The sequence below is a fragment of the Cherax quadricarinatus genome, chromosome 29 (genome assembly GCF_038502225.1).
Source record: "Cherax quadricarinatus isolate ZL_2023a chromosome 29, ASM3850222v1, whole genome shotgun sequence".
Lineage (NCBI taxonomy): Eukaryota > Metazoa > Arthropoda > Malacostraca > Decapoda > Parastacidae > Cherax > Cherax quadricarinatus.
The window spans coordinates 30,811,150-30,830,631 of record NC_091320.1 but is presented as its reverse complement, the minus strand read 5'-3'; the positions used below and the strand labels follow the sequence as shown (position 1 = coordinate 30,830,631).

Genomic DNA, 19,482 nt, shown 5'->3' with positions numbered 1-19,482 from the left:
AATCCCACCTCCCATTAGGTACCTCCCACCTCCCATTAGGTACCTCCCACCTCCCATTAGGTACCTCCCACCTCCCATTAGGTACCTCCCACCTCCCATTAGGTACCTCCCACCTCCCATTAGGTACCTCCCACCTCCCATTAGGTACCTCCCACCTCCCCTGAGGTACCTCCCACCTCCCATTAGGTACCTCCCACCTCCCATTAGGTACCTCCCACCCCCCATCAGGTACCTCCCACCTCCCCTCAGGTACCTCCCACCTCCCAATAGGTACCTCCCACCTCCCATGAAGTACCTCCCACCTCCCCTCAGGTACCTCCCACCTCCCATTAGGTACCTCCCACCTCCCATTAGGTACCTCCCACCTCCCATTAGGTACCTCCCACCTCCCATTAGGTACCTCCCACCTCCCCTCAGGTACCTCCCACCTCCCATTAGGTACCTCCCACCTCCCCTCAGGTACCTCCCACCTCCCCTCAGGTACCTCCCACCTCCCATTAGGTACCTCCCACTTCCCATTAGGTACCTCCCACCTCCCATTAGGTACCTCCCACCTCCCATCAGGTACCTCTCACCTCCCATTAGGTACCTCCCACCTCCCATCAAGTACCTCCCACCTCCCCTCAGGTACCTCCCACCTCCCATCAAGTACCTCCCACCTCCCCTCAGGTACCGCCAACCTCCCATCAAGTACCTCCCACCTCCCCTCAGGTACCTCCCACCTCCCATCAAGTACCTCCCACCTCCCCTCAGGTACCTCCCACCTCCCATCAAATACCTCCCACCTCGCCTCAGGTACCTCCCACCTCCCATTAGGTACCTCCCACCTCCCATCAAGTACCTCCCACCTCCCCTCAGGTACCTCCCACCTCCCATCAAGTACCTCCCACCTCCCCTCAGGTACCTCCCACCTACCATTAGGTACCTCCCACCTCCCCTCAGGTACCTCCCACCTCCCATTAGGTACCTCCCACCTCCCCTCAGGTACCTCCCACCTCCCATTAGGTACCTCCCACCTCCCCTCAGGTACCTCCCACCTCCCATTAGGTACCTCCCACCTCCCCTCAGGTACCTCCCACCTCCCATTAGGTACCTCCCACCTCCCCTCAGGTACCTCCCACCTCCCATTAGGTACCTCCCACCTCCCCTCAGGTACCTCCCACCTCCCATTAGGTACCTCCCACCTCCCATCAGGTACCTCCCATCTCCCCTCAGGTACCTCCCACCTCCCCTCAGGTACCTCCCACCTCCCATTAGGTACCTCCCACCTCCCCTCAGGTACCTCCCACCTCCCATTAGGTACCTCCCACCTCCCCTCAGGTACCGCCCACCTCCCATTAGGTACCTCCCACCTCCCCTCAGGTACCTCCCACCTCCCATTAGGTACCTCCCACCTCCCATCAGGTACCTCCCACCTCCCCTCAGGTACCTCCCACCTCCCCACAGGTACCTCCCACCTCCCATTAGGTACCTCCCACCTCCCCTCAGGTACCTCCCACCTCCCATTAGGTACCTCCCACCTCCCCTCAGGTACCTCCCACCTCCCATTAGGTACCTCCCACCTCCCAACAGGTACCTCCCACCTCCCCTCAGGTACCTCCCACCTCCCCTCAGGTACCTCCCACCTCCCATTAGGTACCTCCCACCTCCCCTCAGGTACCTCCCACCTCCCATCAGGTACCTCCCACCTCCCCTCAGGTACCTCCCACCTCCCATTAGGTACCTCCCACCTCCCATCAGGTACCTCCCACCTCCCCTTAGGTACCTCCCACCTCCCCTCAGGTACCTCCCACCTCCCATTAGGTACCTCCCACCTCCCATCAGGTACCCCCCTCCCATCAGGTACCTCCCATCTCCCATCAGGTACCTCCCACCTCCCTTCAGGTACTTCCCACCTCCCATCAGGTACCCCCCTCCCATCAGGTACCTCCCATCTCCCATCAGGTACCTCCCACCTCCCTTCAGGTACTTCCCACCTTCCATCAAGTACTTCCCACCTCCCCTCAGGTACCTCCCACTTCCCCTCAGGTACTTCCCACCTCCCGTCAGGTACCTCCCACTTCCCCTCAGGTACTTCCCACCTCCCCTCAGGTACCTCCCACTTCCCCTCAGGTACTTCCCACCTCCCCTCAGGTACTTCCCACCTCCCCTCAGGTACTTCCCCATCTTTTCAAAATTTTATTTTTTCTAATGTCATTAACCGAAATTTTTCAAACGTCACGTTTTTCATAATTATTTTAAACACCAAGGTTATTCCCAATGAAATTTTTAAGAGCCTCAATTTTTTTTTTTCATTTTTTTCTCTGAGTGTGTAGTAACATTCAAAATCTATAGATTTAGCCAAAAAAATAATTTTTTTCCTCAAAAAGGAATTTATTCACAAAAGGTTGTATATTCCGTATATTAAATTTGTAAATGAGTTACTAGATACACACACACACACACACACACACACACACACACACACACACACACACACACACACACACACACACACACACACACACATACATATCAATAACAGCTCTGGGACTAGCCAGGGGCTCGAACCCGTGTTGTTTTAGCCCGCCTCATGGTGAGCGAAAATTCACGTCGCTCTAACCCACTGGACCATACACTCCTACAAAAATCACGCACCCAGCAGAGCTAGGTGTTGTACCGTGATCCGAGGACATACGATGGTGTGGGTGCCTAAGAACTAATTTCATTCTACTCCCCGTTTGGTGTACTAGCCTCCACAAGCAGTACACCAAACGGGAAGGATTAAATTGCAGTCCATTAGCATTATATTACAGGCCATTTTCACCTGTCTGCATTGTATGTAAAGACATGGTGATAAGTATGAGGAGAAGAGTACTGGAGCACCGGTACAGGACAGGTACATAAACAACAGTCTGTACAGTTTTGTAGACGGTAAATCCTGTCTCACAAATCTGCTAGAGTTCTTTGACAAGGTAACGAAAGCTAGGAAGGAGAGCGAGGAATGGGTGGACTGCATATTTCTAAACTGTAAGAAGGTCTTTGACAGTACCTCAGGAGTGACTGGGACACAAGCTAGAGGAACAGGCAGGAGTAACAGGGAAAGCACTTTTGTTGATCAATGAATAATAAAGAAAAAGGTAAGCAGTAAGTCAAGGAGGAGGTGCCGAAATGGGCGAGTGTGATGAGTGGGGTTCCACAAGGGTTAGAACTGCATCTTGTGTTTGTAAACGACATGACGGAAGAAATACAGTTCGGAGATGATGAAAAACTAATGAGGAGAATACGAACAGTAGTAAAAGAGAAAAGACCATGAACGGATCTGGAAAATCTCCACGATTGGTCTGACAAGTGCTTATTAGAATTTAACTCTAGCAGACGCAAAAGTTATGAAAATTGGAGAAGGGCAAAAAAGACTGGAAATAAAATACAGGCTAGGGGATAAAGGCTGCAAATCTCCCAGTAAGCGAGAGGAACCTCTGCATGAGCACAGTTCCAAGTATACTTGAATACTCGCTTCCGTGTACATTGTCGGATACTTGCGGAGAGTGTCGAGCACTAACCACGATTGCTGGGTACTTACAAGTACCAGAAAAAGTGCCGAGTACTCAAGGAGAAAAGTGCTACCTATTTACTGGGAATCCACACCAATTGTCCTGAGAACCGGATACCTACGGGGGAGAGAGAGAGTTACTAATGGTTATTTACACAGGATGACTGGCACTTAGAAAGAGTGATGGGAAATTTTGTTTACTTACGTGAAGGGTCGACTCCTTTGAGAGGTGGACAGGGTAGACGAGAAAGGGTGTCAGGTGGAGTAGGTGGCCAACAGAGAATCTTGTCCCACGTAGCGTTGCAGCCACCATCTACAGAATGTAAAGAGAAATTAGCTGATGGTGAGAACGTAAACAGAAATCAGCTGATGTTGAGAATGTAAATGGAAATCAGCTGTTAAGAATGAAATACCTTAAATCTGGTTATTATCAGTGACTATGTGGTAGGTACATTATGGTTGATATGTGGTGGTGATAGATGTATATTAAACTGGTTGTAACAAAAGTAGGTGTAGTAGGTGCAACAATATTATTATTATTATTATTATTATTATTATTATTATTATTATTATTATTATTATTATTATTATTATTATTGTTGTTGTAACAACATCAATTGAAGTTTCAGCAGTGTGTTTCCTGAATCAGCGCCACATACAGTTTCATTTTACTTCTACCTACACCAAGCTGCATCATAATTCTGAGTTAGACTCGGCGTGAGTGACATCCTCCATTACTCGTGCCTCTTTCTCGCAATCCTTCACATGAATACCATTAGGTTTTTGTTCTCAAACCAACTGACCGAGAGTTAAATAACTTGCTGAATAATCTCAACTCTGTGAGTTCCTTGGGGAAATTATTTTTTTACCTGGCCCTGGGTTTTGTTTAAAAAAAACAGGAGCGACTAACAATTACAACAACAACAATAATAATAATAATAATAATAATAATAATAATAATAATAATAATAATAATAATAATAATAATAATAATAATAATACCTAGGTAGTAGGTTGGCAGACAGCAACCGCCCAGGGAGGTACTACCGTCCTGCCAAGTGAGTGTAACACGAAAGCCTGTAATTGTTTTACATGATGGTAGGATTGCTGGTGTCCTTTTTTCTGTCTCATGAACATGCAAAATTTCAGGTACGTCTTGCTACTTCTACTTACACTTAGGTCACACTACACATACATGTACAAGCGTATATATACATAACCCTCTGGGTTTTCTTCGATTTTCTTTCTAGTTCTTGTTCTTGTTTATTTCCTCTTATCTCCATGGGGAAGTAGAACAGAATTCTTCCTCCGTAAGCCATGCGTGTTGTAAGAGGCGACTAAAATGCCGGGAGCAAGGGGCTAGTAACCCCTTTTCCTGTATATATAACTAAATTTGAAAGGAGAAACTTTGGTTTTTTCTTTTGGGCCACCCTGCCTCGGTGGGATACGGCCGGTGTGTCGAAAGAAAGAAAGAATAATAATAATAATGCTGGCATGAATCAAGTACTGAATACGTTTTCACAGAGAAAAAACAGGTTATCCTCTAGATGTTGGACCCATTATGGAACACCTGGCGATATCCCTGACTGACTCACTGGAGTCTCCCAGCGCAGACTAACACATTTCGACACTCTTATACACACCATCCCGCGTGATACAACATGCAGGGAGGGGAGGGGCCTTTCAATGAGCATTCCGGATTTTGATGTACTTCTTCAGTCGCATTTACGCAAAAAAAAGATACTCTCTGTAGAAAAGCTTCACTAGACAGCTGTTTGTACTTTATTACCGCTTCTTTTAGCTTCTCAGAAGCTTAATCAACACCATCATTATTTATCGATGCTGTAACACAATGGTATAGTTAATATTATAGGTCATACAAGTAACAGGTAGGAAAACTCTGCAGGGATTTATGTCATTTTAAATCACGTTTACAATGAGACAGTCATTATACAACAGTCGCATATAATTTCCTTCTCAATACAATATTTCTCTTTGACAAATACGTAAAGACAACTTTTTCTGTTTCACTTTCATTTGCGAAAAATAATATATATAATAACCATTAATTTTAAAAATGCTTCATGATTTTTGTTACTTTATCTATATTTAGAAATATTAACCTACAGAGTAATATATATATATATATATATATATATATATATATATATATATATATATATATATGTATATATATATATATATATATATATATATATATATATATATATATATATATATATATATATATATATATATATATATATATATATATATATATATATATATATATATATATATATATATATATGCATTGCACAAAATTTTTAATTCTAATGGAAACAGCACACTGTGTGTGAGCTGTCAGCAATAACAGCTGAAACAGCAGCAACAGCAATGGTGGCAGGTATCGAACTGTCAGCTGCAGTAGAGGAAACGGCAGCAACAGCTGCAGTGATGACAGCTATAGTCCTGATGGAATATCATCAGGACTGAAGATATTACACACTGCTTCGGGACAGACTTAAACGTCTCCCAGTTTAGATTTCCGCCTTGACGGCGATTGCTGACCTGAACTGATCTCCAAGTTCGCTCTGGCTGACCCCGTATGTTACATCCCGTATGTCACACTCCGTATGTTACATCCCGTATGTCACACCCCGTATGTTACATCCCGTATGTCACACCCCGTATGTTACATCCCGTATGTCACACTCCGTATGTTACATCCCGTATGTCACACCCCGTATGTTACATCCCGTATGTCACACCCCGTATGTTATATCCAGTATGTCACACCCCGTATGTTATATCCAGTATGTCACACCCCGTATGTTATATCCAGTATGTCACACCTCGTATGTTATACCAGTATGTCACACCTCGTATGTTATACCAGTATGTCACACCCCGTATGTTATATCCAGTATGTCACACCCCGTATGTTATATCCAGTATGTCACACCCCGTATGTTATATCCAGTATGTCACACCCCGTATGTTATATCCAGTATGTCACATCTCGTATGTTATATCCAGTATGTCACACCTCGTATGTTATACCAGTATGTCACACCTCGTATGTTATATCCAGTATGTCACACCCCGTATGTTATATCCAGTATGTCACACCTCGTATGTTATACCAGTATGTCACACCTCGTATGTTATATCCAGTATGTCACACCCCGTATGTTATATCCAGTATGTCACATCTCGTATGTTATATCCAGTATGTCACACCCCGTATGTTATATCCAGTATGTCACACCCCGTATGTTATATCCAGTATGTCACACCCCGTATGTTATATCCAGTATGTCACACCCCGTATGTTATATCCAGTATGTCACACCCCGTATGTTATATCCAGTATGTCACATCTCGTATGTTATATCCAGTATGTCACACCCCGTATGTTATATCCAGTATGTCACACCCCGTATGTTATATCCAGTATGTCACACCCCGTATGTTATATCCAGTATGTCACACCCCGTATGTTATATCCAGTATGTCACACCTCGTATGTTATACCAGTATGTCACACCTCGTATGTTATACCAGTATGTCACACCCCGTATGTTATATCCAGTATGTCACACCCCGTATGTTATATCCAGTATGTCACACCCCGTATGTTATATCCAGTATGTCACACCCCGTATGTTATATCCAGTATGTCACATCTCGTATGTTATATCCAGTATGTCACACCCCGTATGTTATATCCAGTATGTCACACCCCGTATGTTATATCCAGTATGTCACATCTCGTATGTTATATCCAGTATGTCACACCCCGTATGTTATATCCAGTATGTCACACCTCGTATGTTATATCCCGTATGTCACACCTCGTATGTTATATCCCGTATGTCACACCCCGTATGTTATATCCAGTATGTCACACCCCGTATGTTATATCCAGTATGTCACACCCCGTATGTTATATCCAGTATGTCACACCTCGTATGTTATATCCCGTATGTCACACCTCGTATGTTATATCCCGTATGTCACACCTCGTATGTTATATCCCGTATGTCACACCCCGTATGTTATATCCAGTATGTCACACCTCGTATGTTATATCCAGTATGTCACACCCCGTATGTTATATCCAGTATGTCACACCTCGTATGTTATATCCAGTATGTCACATCTCGTATGTTATATCCAGTATGTCACACCCCGTATGTTATATCCAGTATGTCACACCTCGTATGTTATACCAGTATGTCACACCTCGTATGTTATACCAGTATGTCACACCTCGTATGTTATATCCAGTATGTCACACCCCGTATGTTATATCCAGTATGTCACATCTCGTATGTTATATCCAGTATGTCACACCCCGTATGTTATATCCAGTATGTCACACCCCGTATGTTATATCCAGTATGTCACACCCCGTATGTTATATCCAGTATGTCACACCTCGTATGTTATACCAGTATGTCACACCTCGTATGTTATACCAGTATGTCACACCCCGTATGTTATATCCAGTATGTCACACCTCGTATTTTACATCCCGTATGTCACACCTCGTATGTTATATCCAGTATGTCACACCCCGTATGTTATATCCAGTATGTCACACCCCGTATGTTATATCCAGTATGTCACACCCCGTATGTTATATCCAGTATGTCACACCTCGTATGTTATACCAGTATGTCACACCCCGTATGTTATACCAGTATGTCACACCCCGTATGTTATATCCAGTATGTCACACCCCGTATGTTATATCCAGTATGTCACACCTCGTATGTTATACCAGTATGTCACACCTCGTATGTTATACCAGTATGTCACACCTCGTATGTTATACCAGTATGTCACACCTCGTATGTTATACCAGTATGTCACACCTCGTATGTTATATCCAGTATGTCACACCTCGTATGTTATACCAGTATGTCACACCTCGTATGTTATATCCAGTATGTCACATCTCGTATGTTATATCCAGTATGTCACACCCCGTATGTTATATCCAGTATGTCACATCTCGTATGTTATATCCAGTATGTCACACCCCGTATGTTATATCCAGTATGTCACACCCCGTATGTTATATCCAGTATGTCACATCTCGTATGTTATATCCAGTATGTCACATCTCGTATGTTATATCCAGTATGTCACATCTCGTATGTTATATCCAGTATGTCACACCACTTACCCTATCGGGGGCCACGTATGTTTACATGCTATTGCTACCGTATGTCAGCACACACACACACACACACACACACACACACACACACACACACACACACACACACACACACACACACACACACACACACACACACACACACACACACACACACACACACACACACACACACGTCAGGTGAGCTCATGCTGTGTGTGTGTTTGATATAGTGAGCTTTGTCATGTTAGAGCTGAGAGAAACGACTTAGAATGAAAAACTTTCTCTGCTGCCTCTCTAGCTGTTCAATATTGTATCTGTACCATGCTCTCTACCTTACTATCTCTCTCTCTCTCTCTCTCTCTCTCTCTCTCTCTCTCTCTCTCTCTCTCTCTCTCTCTACCATATTCTCTCTCTACCATATTCTCTCTCTACCATACTCTCCCTCTCTACTATATTCTTTCGCTACCATTCTCTCTCTACCATACTATCTCTCTCTCTCTCTCTCTCTCTCTCTCTCTCTCTCTCTCTCTCTCTCTCTCTCTCTCTCTCTCTCTCTACCATACTCTCTCTCTCTACTATATTCTTTCCCTACCATTCTCTCTCTACCATACTCTTTTTACCATATTCTCTGCCATACTCTCCATCACGCTCTCTCAATACCATACTCTCTACCATGCTCTATCACTATTATATTCTCACTACCATACTTTGTATCATGCTCTCTCACTACCATACTCTCTCTACCCTACTCTCACTACCATATTCACACTACCCCACTCTCACTACCATACTCTCACTACCATATTCACACTACCCCACTCTCACTACCATACTCTCACTACCATACTCTCTCTACCCTACTCTCACTACCATATTCACACTACCCCACTCTCACTACCATACTCTCACTACCATATTCACACTACCCCACTCTCACTACCATACTCTCACTACCATACTCTCACTACCATACTCTCACTAGCATATTCTCACAACCATACTCTCACAACCATACTCTCACTACCATACTCTTACTACCATACTCTCACAACCATACTCTCACTACCATACTCTCACTACCATACTCTCACAACCATACTCTCACAACCATACTCTCACTACCATACTCTCACAACCATACTCTCACTACCATACTCTCACTACTATACTCTCACAACCATACTCTCACAACCATACTCTCACTACCATACTCTCACCACCATACTCTCACAACCATACTCTCACAACCATACTCTCACAACCATACTCTCACAACCATACTCTCACTACCATACTCTCACAGCCATACTCTCACAACCATACTCTCACTACAATACTCTCACAACCATACTCTCACTACCATACTCTTACAACCATACTCTCACCACCATACTCTCACTACCATACTCTCACTACCATACTCTCACAACCATACTCTCACAACTATCATCTCACTACCATACTCTCACTACCATACTCTCACTACCATACTCTCACTACCATACTCTCACAACCATACTCTCACAACCATAATCTCACTACCATACTCTCACTACCATACTCTCACTATCATACTCTCACTACCATACTCTCACTATCATACTCTCACTACCATACTCTCACTACCATACTCTCACTACCATACTCTCACTACCATACTCTCACTACCATACTCTCACTACCATACTCTCACTACCATACTCTCACTACCATACTCTCACTACCATACTCTCACTACCATACTCTCACTACCATACTCTCACTACCATACTCTCACTACCATACTCTCACTACCATACTCTCACTACCATACTCTCACTACCATACTCGCTCTACCTCTCACTACTACTCTCACTACCATACTCTCACTACCATACTGTCACTACCATACTGTCACTACCATACTCTCACAACCATATTCTCACTACCATATTCTCACTACCATACTCTCACTACCATACTCTCACTACCATACTCTCACTACCATACTCTCACTACCATACTCTCACTACCATACACTCACTACCATACTCTCACTACCATACTCTCACTACCATACTCTCACTACCATTCTCTCACAACCATACTCTCACAACCATAATCTCACTACCATACTCTCACTACCATACTCTCACTACCCTACTCTCACTACCATACTCTCACTACCATACTCTCACTATTATACTCTCACAACCATAATCTCACTACCATACTCTCGCTACCATACTCTCACTACCATACTCTCACTACCATACTCCCACTGCCATACTCTCACTACCATACTCGCTCTACCATACTCTCACTACCATACTCTCACTACCATATTCTCACTACCATACTCACACTACCATACTCTCACAACCATACTCTCACTACCATACTCTCACTATCATACTCGCTCTACCATACTGTCTCTACCATACTCTCACTACCATACTCTCACTACCATACTCTCACTACCATACTCTCACAACCATACTCTCACTACCATACTCTCACTATCATACTCTCACTACCATACTCGCTCTACCATACTCTCACTACCATACTCTCACTACCATACCCTCACAACCATAATCTCACTACCATACTCTCACTACCATACTCTCACTACCATACTCTCACTACCATACTCTCACTACCATACTCTGACAACCATACTCTCACTACCATACTCTCACAACCATTCTCTCACTACCATACTCTCACAACCATACTCTCACTACCATACTCTCACTACCATACTCTCACTACCATACTCTCACAACCATAATCTCACTACCATACTCTCACTACCATACTCTCACTACCATACTCTCACTACCATACTCTCACTACCATACTCTCACTACCATACTCTCACTACCATACTCTCACTACCATACTCTCACTACCATACTCGCTCTACCATACTCTCACTACCATACTCGCTCTTCCATACTCTCACTACCATACTCTCACTACCATACTCTCACTACCATACTCTCACTACCATACTCTCACTACCATACTCTCACTACCATACTCTCACTATCATACTCGTTCTACCATACTTTCACTACCATACTCTCACTACCATACTCTCACTACCATACTCTCACTACCATACTCTCACTACCATACTCTCACTACCATACTCGCTCTACCATACTCTCACTACCATACTCTCACAACCATACTCTCACTACCATACTCTCACTATAATACTCTCACTACCATACTCGCTCTACCATACTCTCACTACCATACTCTCACTACCATACTCTCACAACCATAATCTCACTACCATACTCTCACTACCATACTCTCACTACCATACTCTCACTACCATACTCTCACTACCATACTCTCACTACCATACTCTCACAACCATACTCTCACTACCATACTCTCACAACCATTCTCTCACTACCATACTCTCATAACCATACTCTCACTACCATACTCTCACTACCATACTCTCACTACCATACTCTCACAACCATAATCTCACTACCATACTCTCACTACCATACTCTCACTACCATACTCTCACTACCATACTATCACTACCATACTCTAACTACCATACTCTCACTACCATACTCTCACTACCATACTCTCACTACCATACTCGCTCTACCATACTCTCACTACCATACTCGCTCTACCATACTCTCACTACCATACTCTCACTACCATACTCTCACTACCATACTCTCACTACCATACTCTCACTACCATACTCTCACTACCATACTCTCACTATCATACTCGTTCTACCATACTCTCACTACCATACTCTCACTACCATACTCTGACTACCATACTCTCACTACCATACTCTCACTACCATACTCTCACTACCATACTCGCTCTACCATACTCTCACTACCATACTCTCACTACCATACTATCACTACCATACTCTCACTACCATACTCTCACTACCATACTCTCACTTCCATACTCTCACTACCATACTCTCACTATCATACTCGTTCTACCATACTCTCACTACCATTCTCTCACTATAATACTCTCACTACCATACTCGCTCTACCATACTCTCACTACCATAATCTCACTACCATACTCTCACAACCATAATCTCACTACCATACTCTCACTACCATACTCTCACTACCATACTCTCACTACCATACTCTCACTACCATACTCTCACAACCATACTCTCACTACCATACTCTCACAACCATTCTCTCACTACCATACTCTCACAACCATACTCTCACTACCATACTCTCACTACCATACTCTCACAACCATAATCTCACTACCATACTCTCACTACCATACTCTCACTACCATACTCTCACTACCATGCTATCACTACCATACTCTCACTACCATACTCTCACTACCATACTCTCACTACCATACTCTCACTACCATACTCGCTCTACCATACTCTCACTACCATACTCGCTCTAACATACTCTCAGTACCATACTCTCACTACCATACTCTCACTACCATACTCTCACTAATATACTCTCACTACCATACTCTCACTACCTACTCTCACTATCATACTCGTTCTACCATACTCTCACTACCATACTCTCACTACCATACTCTCACTACCATACTCTCACTACCATACTCTCACTACCATACTCGCTCTACCATACTCTCACTACCATACTCTCACTACCATACTCTCACTACCATACTCTCACTACCATACTCTCACTACCATCCTCTCACAGCCATACTCTCACTACCATACTCTCACTACCATACTCTCACTACCATACTCTCACTCCCATACTCTCACAACCATACTCGCTCTGCCATACTCTCACTACCATACTCTCACTACCATACTCTCACTACCATACTCGCTCTACCATACTCGCTCTACCATACTCTCACAACCATACTCGCTCTGCCATACTCTCACTACCATACTCTCACTACCATACTCTCACTACCATACTCTCACTACCATACTCTCACTACCATACTCTCACTACCATACTCTCACTACCATACTCTCACTACCATACTCGCTCTACCATACTCTCACTACCATACTCTCACTACCATACTCTCACTACCATACTCTCACAACCAGATTCTCACTACCATATTCTCACTACCATACTCTCACTACCATACTCTCACTACCATACTCTCACTACCATACTCTCACTACCATACTCTCACTACCATACTCTCACTACCATACTCTCACAACCATACTCGCTCTGCCATACTCTCACTACCATACTCTCACTACCATACTCTCACTACCATACTCTCACTACCATACTCTCACTACCATACTCGCTCTACCATACTCTCACAACCATACTCGCTCTGCCATACTCTCACTACCATACTCTCACTACCATACTCTCACTACCATACTCTCACTACCATACTCTCACTACCATACTCTCACTACCATACTCTCACTACCATACTCTCACTACCATACTCTCACAACCATATTCTCAATACCATATTCTCACTACCATACTCTCACTACCATACTCTCACTACCATACTCTCACTACCATACTCTCACTACCATACTCTCACTACCATACTCTCACTACCATACTCTCACAACCATATTCTCAATACCATATTCTCACTACCATACTCTCACTACCATACTCTCACTACCATACTCTCACTACCATACTCTCACTACCATACTCTCACTACCATACTCTCACTACCATACTCGCTCTACCATACTCGCTCTACCATACTTTCTCACTATACATAATATTCAACAGTCAAAGCAATATAACTTATTGCATCATTCGTTCAGAAATAGTTACTGATCACCATTACTCCTCGGTGGGATTTATTTGGCAGTCGAACGAAACTTGCAGCGAACGTTTCACACACAGTGCAACGTTTCATCCACTGAATGCAACGTTTCCCAACACTTCATAAGGCAACTTTATAAGTTGAATAAATAAAAATATTTTTTTCTACAGGTGTGTTTCTTCTAATAGTTGGATAAGGGGCGGTGACTCGACCCCCCGTCCAGATATATACATGGTCAGTCATAACGAGTTTTCTTGGGTGGAATAGGCTGTGAATCCAAGGATATTAACTTCTCTAATTCAAGCTTTCATTTCCTCTGACGTCTGCTCTGATTTTCTTGTGGTTTGGTAACGAGAATCTGAGCTGTAGAGTGACTTAAAGTGTGTGTGTGTGTGTGTGTGTGTGTGTGTGTGTGTGTGTGTGTGTGTGTGTGTGTGTGTACTCACCTATTTGTGGTTGCAGGGGTCGAGTCCTAGCTCCTGGCCCCGCCTCTTCACCGGTTGCTACTAGGCCCTCTCTCTCCCCGCTCCATGAGCTTTATCAAACCTCGTCTTAAAACTGTGTAAGGTTCCTGCCTCCACTACGTCATTTTCTAGGCTATTCCACTGCCTTACAACTCTATGACTGAAGAAATACTTCCTACTATCTCTCTGACTCATTTGTGTCTTCAACTTCCAATTGTGGCCTCTTGTTTCTGTGTCCCCTCCCTGGAACATCCTGTCTTTGTCCACCTTGTCTATTCCACGCAGTATTTTATATGTCGTTATCATGTCTCCCCTGACCCTCCTGTCCTCCAGTGTCGTCAGGCCGATTTCCCTTAGTCTTTCTTCATAGGACATTCCCCTTAGCTCTGGAACTAACCTTGTCGCAAACCTTTGTACTTTCTCTAGTTTCTTGACGTGCTTTATCAAGTGCGGGTTCCAAACAGGTGCTGCATACTCCAGTATGGGCCTGACATACACGGTGTACAGTGTCTTGAATGATTCCTTACTAAGGTATCGGAATGCTGTTCTCAGGTTTGCCAGGCGCCCATATGCTGCAGCAGTTATCTGATTGATGTGTGCTTCCGGAGACATGCTATGTGTTATACTCACCCCAAGATCTTTCTCCTTGAGTGAGGTTTGCAGTCTTTGGCCACCTAGCCTATACTCTGTCTGTGGTCTTCTGTGCCCTTCCCCTATTTCCATGACTTTGCATTTGGCAGGATTAAATTCGAGAAGCCATTTGCTGGACCAGGTGTCCAGTCTGTCCAGGTCTCTTTGAAGTCCTGCCTGGTCCTCATCAGATGTGTGTGTGTATGTGTGTGTGTGTGTGTGTGTGTGTGTGTGTGTGTGTGTGTGTGTGTGTGTGTGTGTGTGTGTGTGTGTGTGTGTGTGTGTGTATGTACTCACAGAGTTGTACTCACCTAGTTGAGGTTGCAGGGGTCGAATTCTAGCTCCTGGCCTCGCCTCTTCGCCGGGCGCTACTAGGTAACTCTCCTTGAGCCGTGAGCTTTGTCATACCTCTGCTTAAAGCTATGTATGGATCCTACCTCCACTACATCGCTTCCCAAACTGTTTCACTTCCTGGCTACTCTGTATCTGAAGAAATACTTCCTAACATCCCTGTGATTCATCTGTGTCTTCAACTTCCAACTGTGTCCTCTTGTTGCTGTGTCCCATCTCTGGAACATCCTGTTTTTGTCCACCTTGTCAATTCCTCTCGGTATTTTGTATGTCGTTATCATGTCCCCCCTAACTCTCCTGTCCTCCAGTGACGTCAGGTCGATTTCCCTTAACGTCTCCTCGTAGGACATACCCCTTAGCTCTGGGACTAGTCTTGTTGCGAACCTTTGCACTTCTCTAGTTTCTTTACTTGCTTGGCTAGGTGTGGGTTCCAAACTGTTGCCGCATACTCCAATATGGGCCTAACGTACACGGTGTACAGGGTCCTGAACGATTCCTTATTAAGATGTCGGAATGCTCTTCTGAGGTTTGCTAGGCGCCCATATGTTGCAGCAATTATTTGGTTGATGTGCGCTTCAGGAGATGTGCCCGGTGTTATACTCACCCCAAGATCTTTTTCCTTGATTGAGGTTTGTAGTCTCTGGGCCCCTAGACTGTACTCCGTCTGCGGTCTTTTGCCTTTCCCCAATGTTCATGACTTTGCACTTGGTGGGGTTGAACTCCAAGAGCCAATTGCTGGACCAGGTCTGCAGCCTGTCCAAATCCCTTTGCAGTTCTGCATGGTCTTCGACCGAATGAATTCTTCTCATCAACTTCACGTCATCTGCAAACAGGGAAACTTCGGAGTCTATTCCATCCGTCATGTCGTTCACAAATACCAGAAACAGCACTGGTCCTAGGACTGACCCCTGTGGGACCCCGCTGGTCACACGTGCAAACTCTGACACCTCGCCATGTACCATGACTCGCAGCTGTCTTCCTGACAAGAATTCCCTGATCCATTGTACTGCCTTCCCTGTTATCCCTGCTTGGTCCTCCAGTTTTTGCACTAATTAATCTCTTGTGTGTGTGTGTGTGTGTGTGTGTGTGTGTGTGTGTGTGTGTGTGTGTGTGTGTGTGTGTGTGTGTGTGTGTGTGTGTGTGTGTGTGTGTGTGTGTGTTTGTGTTTGTGTGTGTTTGTGTATGTGTGTGTTTGTCTGTATGTGTGTGTGTGTTTGTGTGTGTGTGTCTGAGTCTTCAACTTCCAATTGTGACCTCTCGTGTCTGTATCTCATCTCTGGAACATCCCGTCTTTGTCCACCTCGTCTATTCCGCGCAGTATTTTATGTCATTATCATGTCTCCCCTGACCCTCCTGGCCTCCAGTGTCGTCAGGCCGATTTTCCTCAACCTTTCTTCGTAGGACAATCCCCGTAGCTCTGGCACTAGTCTTGTTGCAAACCTTTGCACTTTCTCTAATTTCTTGACTTGCTTGACTAGGTGTGGATTCCAAATTGATGGTGCATGCTCCAGTATGGGCCTGACGTAAATGGTATACAGAGTCTTGAACGACTCCTTACTGAGGTATCGGAACGCTATCCGTAGGTTTGCCAGGCGCCCGTATGCTGCAGCAGTTATCTGATTGATGTGCGCCTCAGGAGATATGCTCGGTGTTATACTCACCCCCAGATCTTTTTCCTTGAGTGAGGTTTGCAGACTTTGGCCATCTAAACTATATTGTGTCTGCGGTCTTCTTTGCCCTTCCCCAATCTTCATGATTTTACATTTGGCAGGGTTAAACTCAAGGAGCCAGTTGCTGGACCAGGCTTGTAGCCTGTCCAGGTCTCTTTGTAGTCCTGCCTGATCCTCATCCGATTTGATTCTTCTCATTAACTTCACATCGTCCGCAAACAAGGACACTTCTGAGTCTATCCCTTCCGTTATGTCATTCACATATACCAAGAACAGCACAGGTCCTAGGACTGACCCCTGTGGAACCCCGCTTGTCACAGGCGCCCACTTTGACACCTCGTCACGTACCATGACTCGTTGTTGCCTCCCTGTAAGGTATTCTCTTATCCATTGCAGTGCCTTTCCTGTTATGTGTGCCTGATCCTCTAGCTTTTGCAGTAACCTCTTGTGAGGAACTGTGTCGAAGGCCTTCTTGCAGTCCAAAAAAATGCAGTCGATCCACCCCTCTCTCTCTTGTCTTACTTCTGTCACCTTGTCATAAAACTCTAATAGGTTTGTGACACAGGATTTTCCCTCCCTACCATGCTGGTTGTCAATTATACACTTGTTTCTTTCCAGGTGCTCCACCACTCTTCTCCTGATGATCTTCTCCATGACCTTGCATACTATACACGTTAGTGATACAGGTCTGTAGTTTAGTGCCTCATGTCTGTCTCCCTTTTTAAAAATTGGGACTACATTTGCCATCTTCCATACCTCGGGGAGTTGCCCAATTTCAAATGATGTGTTGAAGGTCTTTGTTAATGGTACACACAATGTCTCTGCTCCCTCTTTAAGGACCCACGGAGAGATGTTGTCTGGTCCCACCGCCTTTGAGGTGTCAAGTTCGCATAGCAGCTTCTTCACCTCCTCCTTGGTTATATGTACCTCATCCAGCACTTGCTGGTACACCCCCCCAGCTCTGATTTCCTGGAGTCCTACTGGTTTCCACTGTAAATTCTTCTTTAAATCTTGTGTTGAGCTCCTGACATACTTCTCGGTCGTTTCTTGTGAATACCCCATCACACTTCCTCAGTCTGATTACCTGGTCCTTGACTGTTGTTTTCCTCCTGATGTGGCTGTACAACAACTTCGGGTCAGTCTTGACTTTCGATGCTATGTTTTTTTCGTATTGCCGCTGAGCCTCCCTTCTTATCTGTGCATATTCGTTTCTGGCTCTTCGGCTAATCTCTTTATTTTCCCGAGTTCTCTGTCTTCTGTACCTTTTCCATTCTCTAGTACACCTAGTTTTTGCCTCCCTACACCTTTGGGTGAACCAAGGACTCGTTCTGTTCTTCCCATTATTTCTGTTTCCCTTGGGAACAAACCTCTCCTCTGCCTCCTTGCATTTTGTTGCCACATAGTCCATCATTTCTTGTACTGGTTTTCCTGTCAGTTCCCTCTCCCACTGAATGTCTTGAAAGAAGTTCCTCAAGCCTGAGTAGTTCCTCCTTTTGTAGTTTGGCTTTTCCCACCCTATTCCTGCTGCTCTCTCCACTTGGAGCTCAACTATGTAGTCGAAGCACAGAACCACATGATCACTAGCTCCCAGGGGCCTTTCATACATGATATCCTCGATGTCAGAACTACTCAAGGTGAATACAAGGTCCAGTCTTGCTGGTTCATCCTCTCCTCTCTCTCTGGTAGTGTCTCTAACATGTTGATGCATGAGGTTTTCCAGTACCACATCCATCATCTTGGCTCTCCATGTTTTGGGACCCCCATGGGGCTCCAGGTTTTCCCAGTCAATCTCCTTGTGATTGAAATCACCCATAATTAGTAACTTTGCTCCCCCCATGTGTGCTCTCCTGGCCACCTCGGCTAGTGTGTCGA

The 19,482-nt window shown here is 44.6% G+C and overlaps 1 protein-coding gene across 1 annotated transcript in view; it reads right to left on the bottom strand.

The window, feature by feature from the left end:
• Window positions 1–19,482, bottom strand: part of LOC138853405 (calcitonin receptor-like protein 1) — a 60,681-nt gene that overhangs the window by 16,829 nt on the left and 24,370 nt on the right. The window contains exon 2 of the mRNA XM_070089802.1: window positions 3,738–3,845. Coding sequence (XP_069945903.1) covers window positions 3,738–3,845 — 108 coding nt within the window. The remainder of the gene's footprint in view (window positions 1–3,737; window positions 3,846–19,482) is intronic.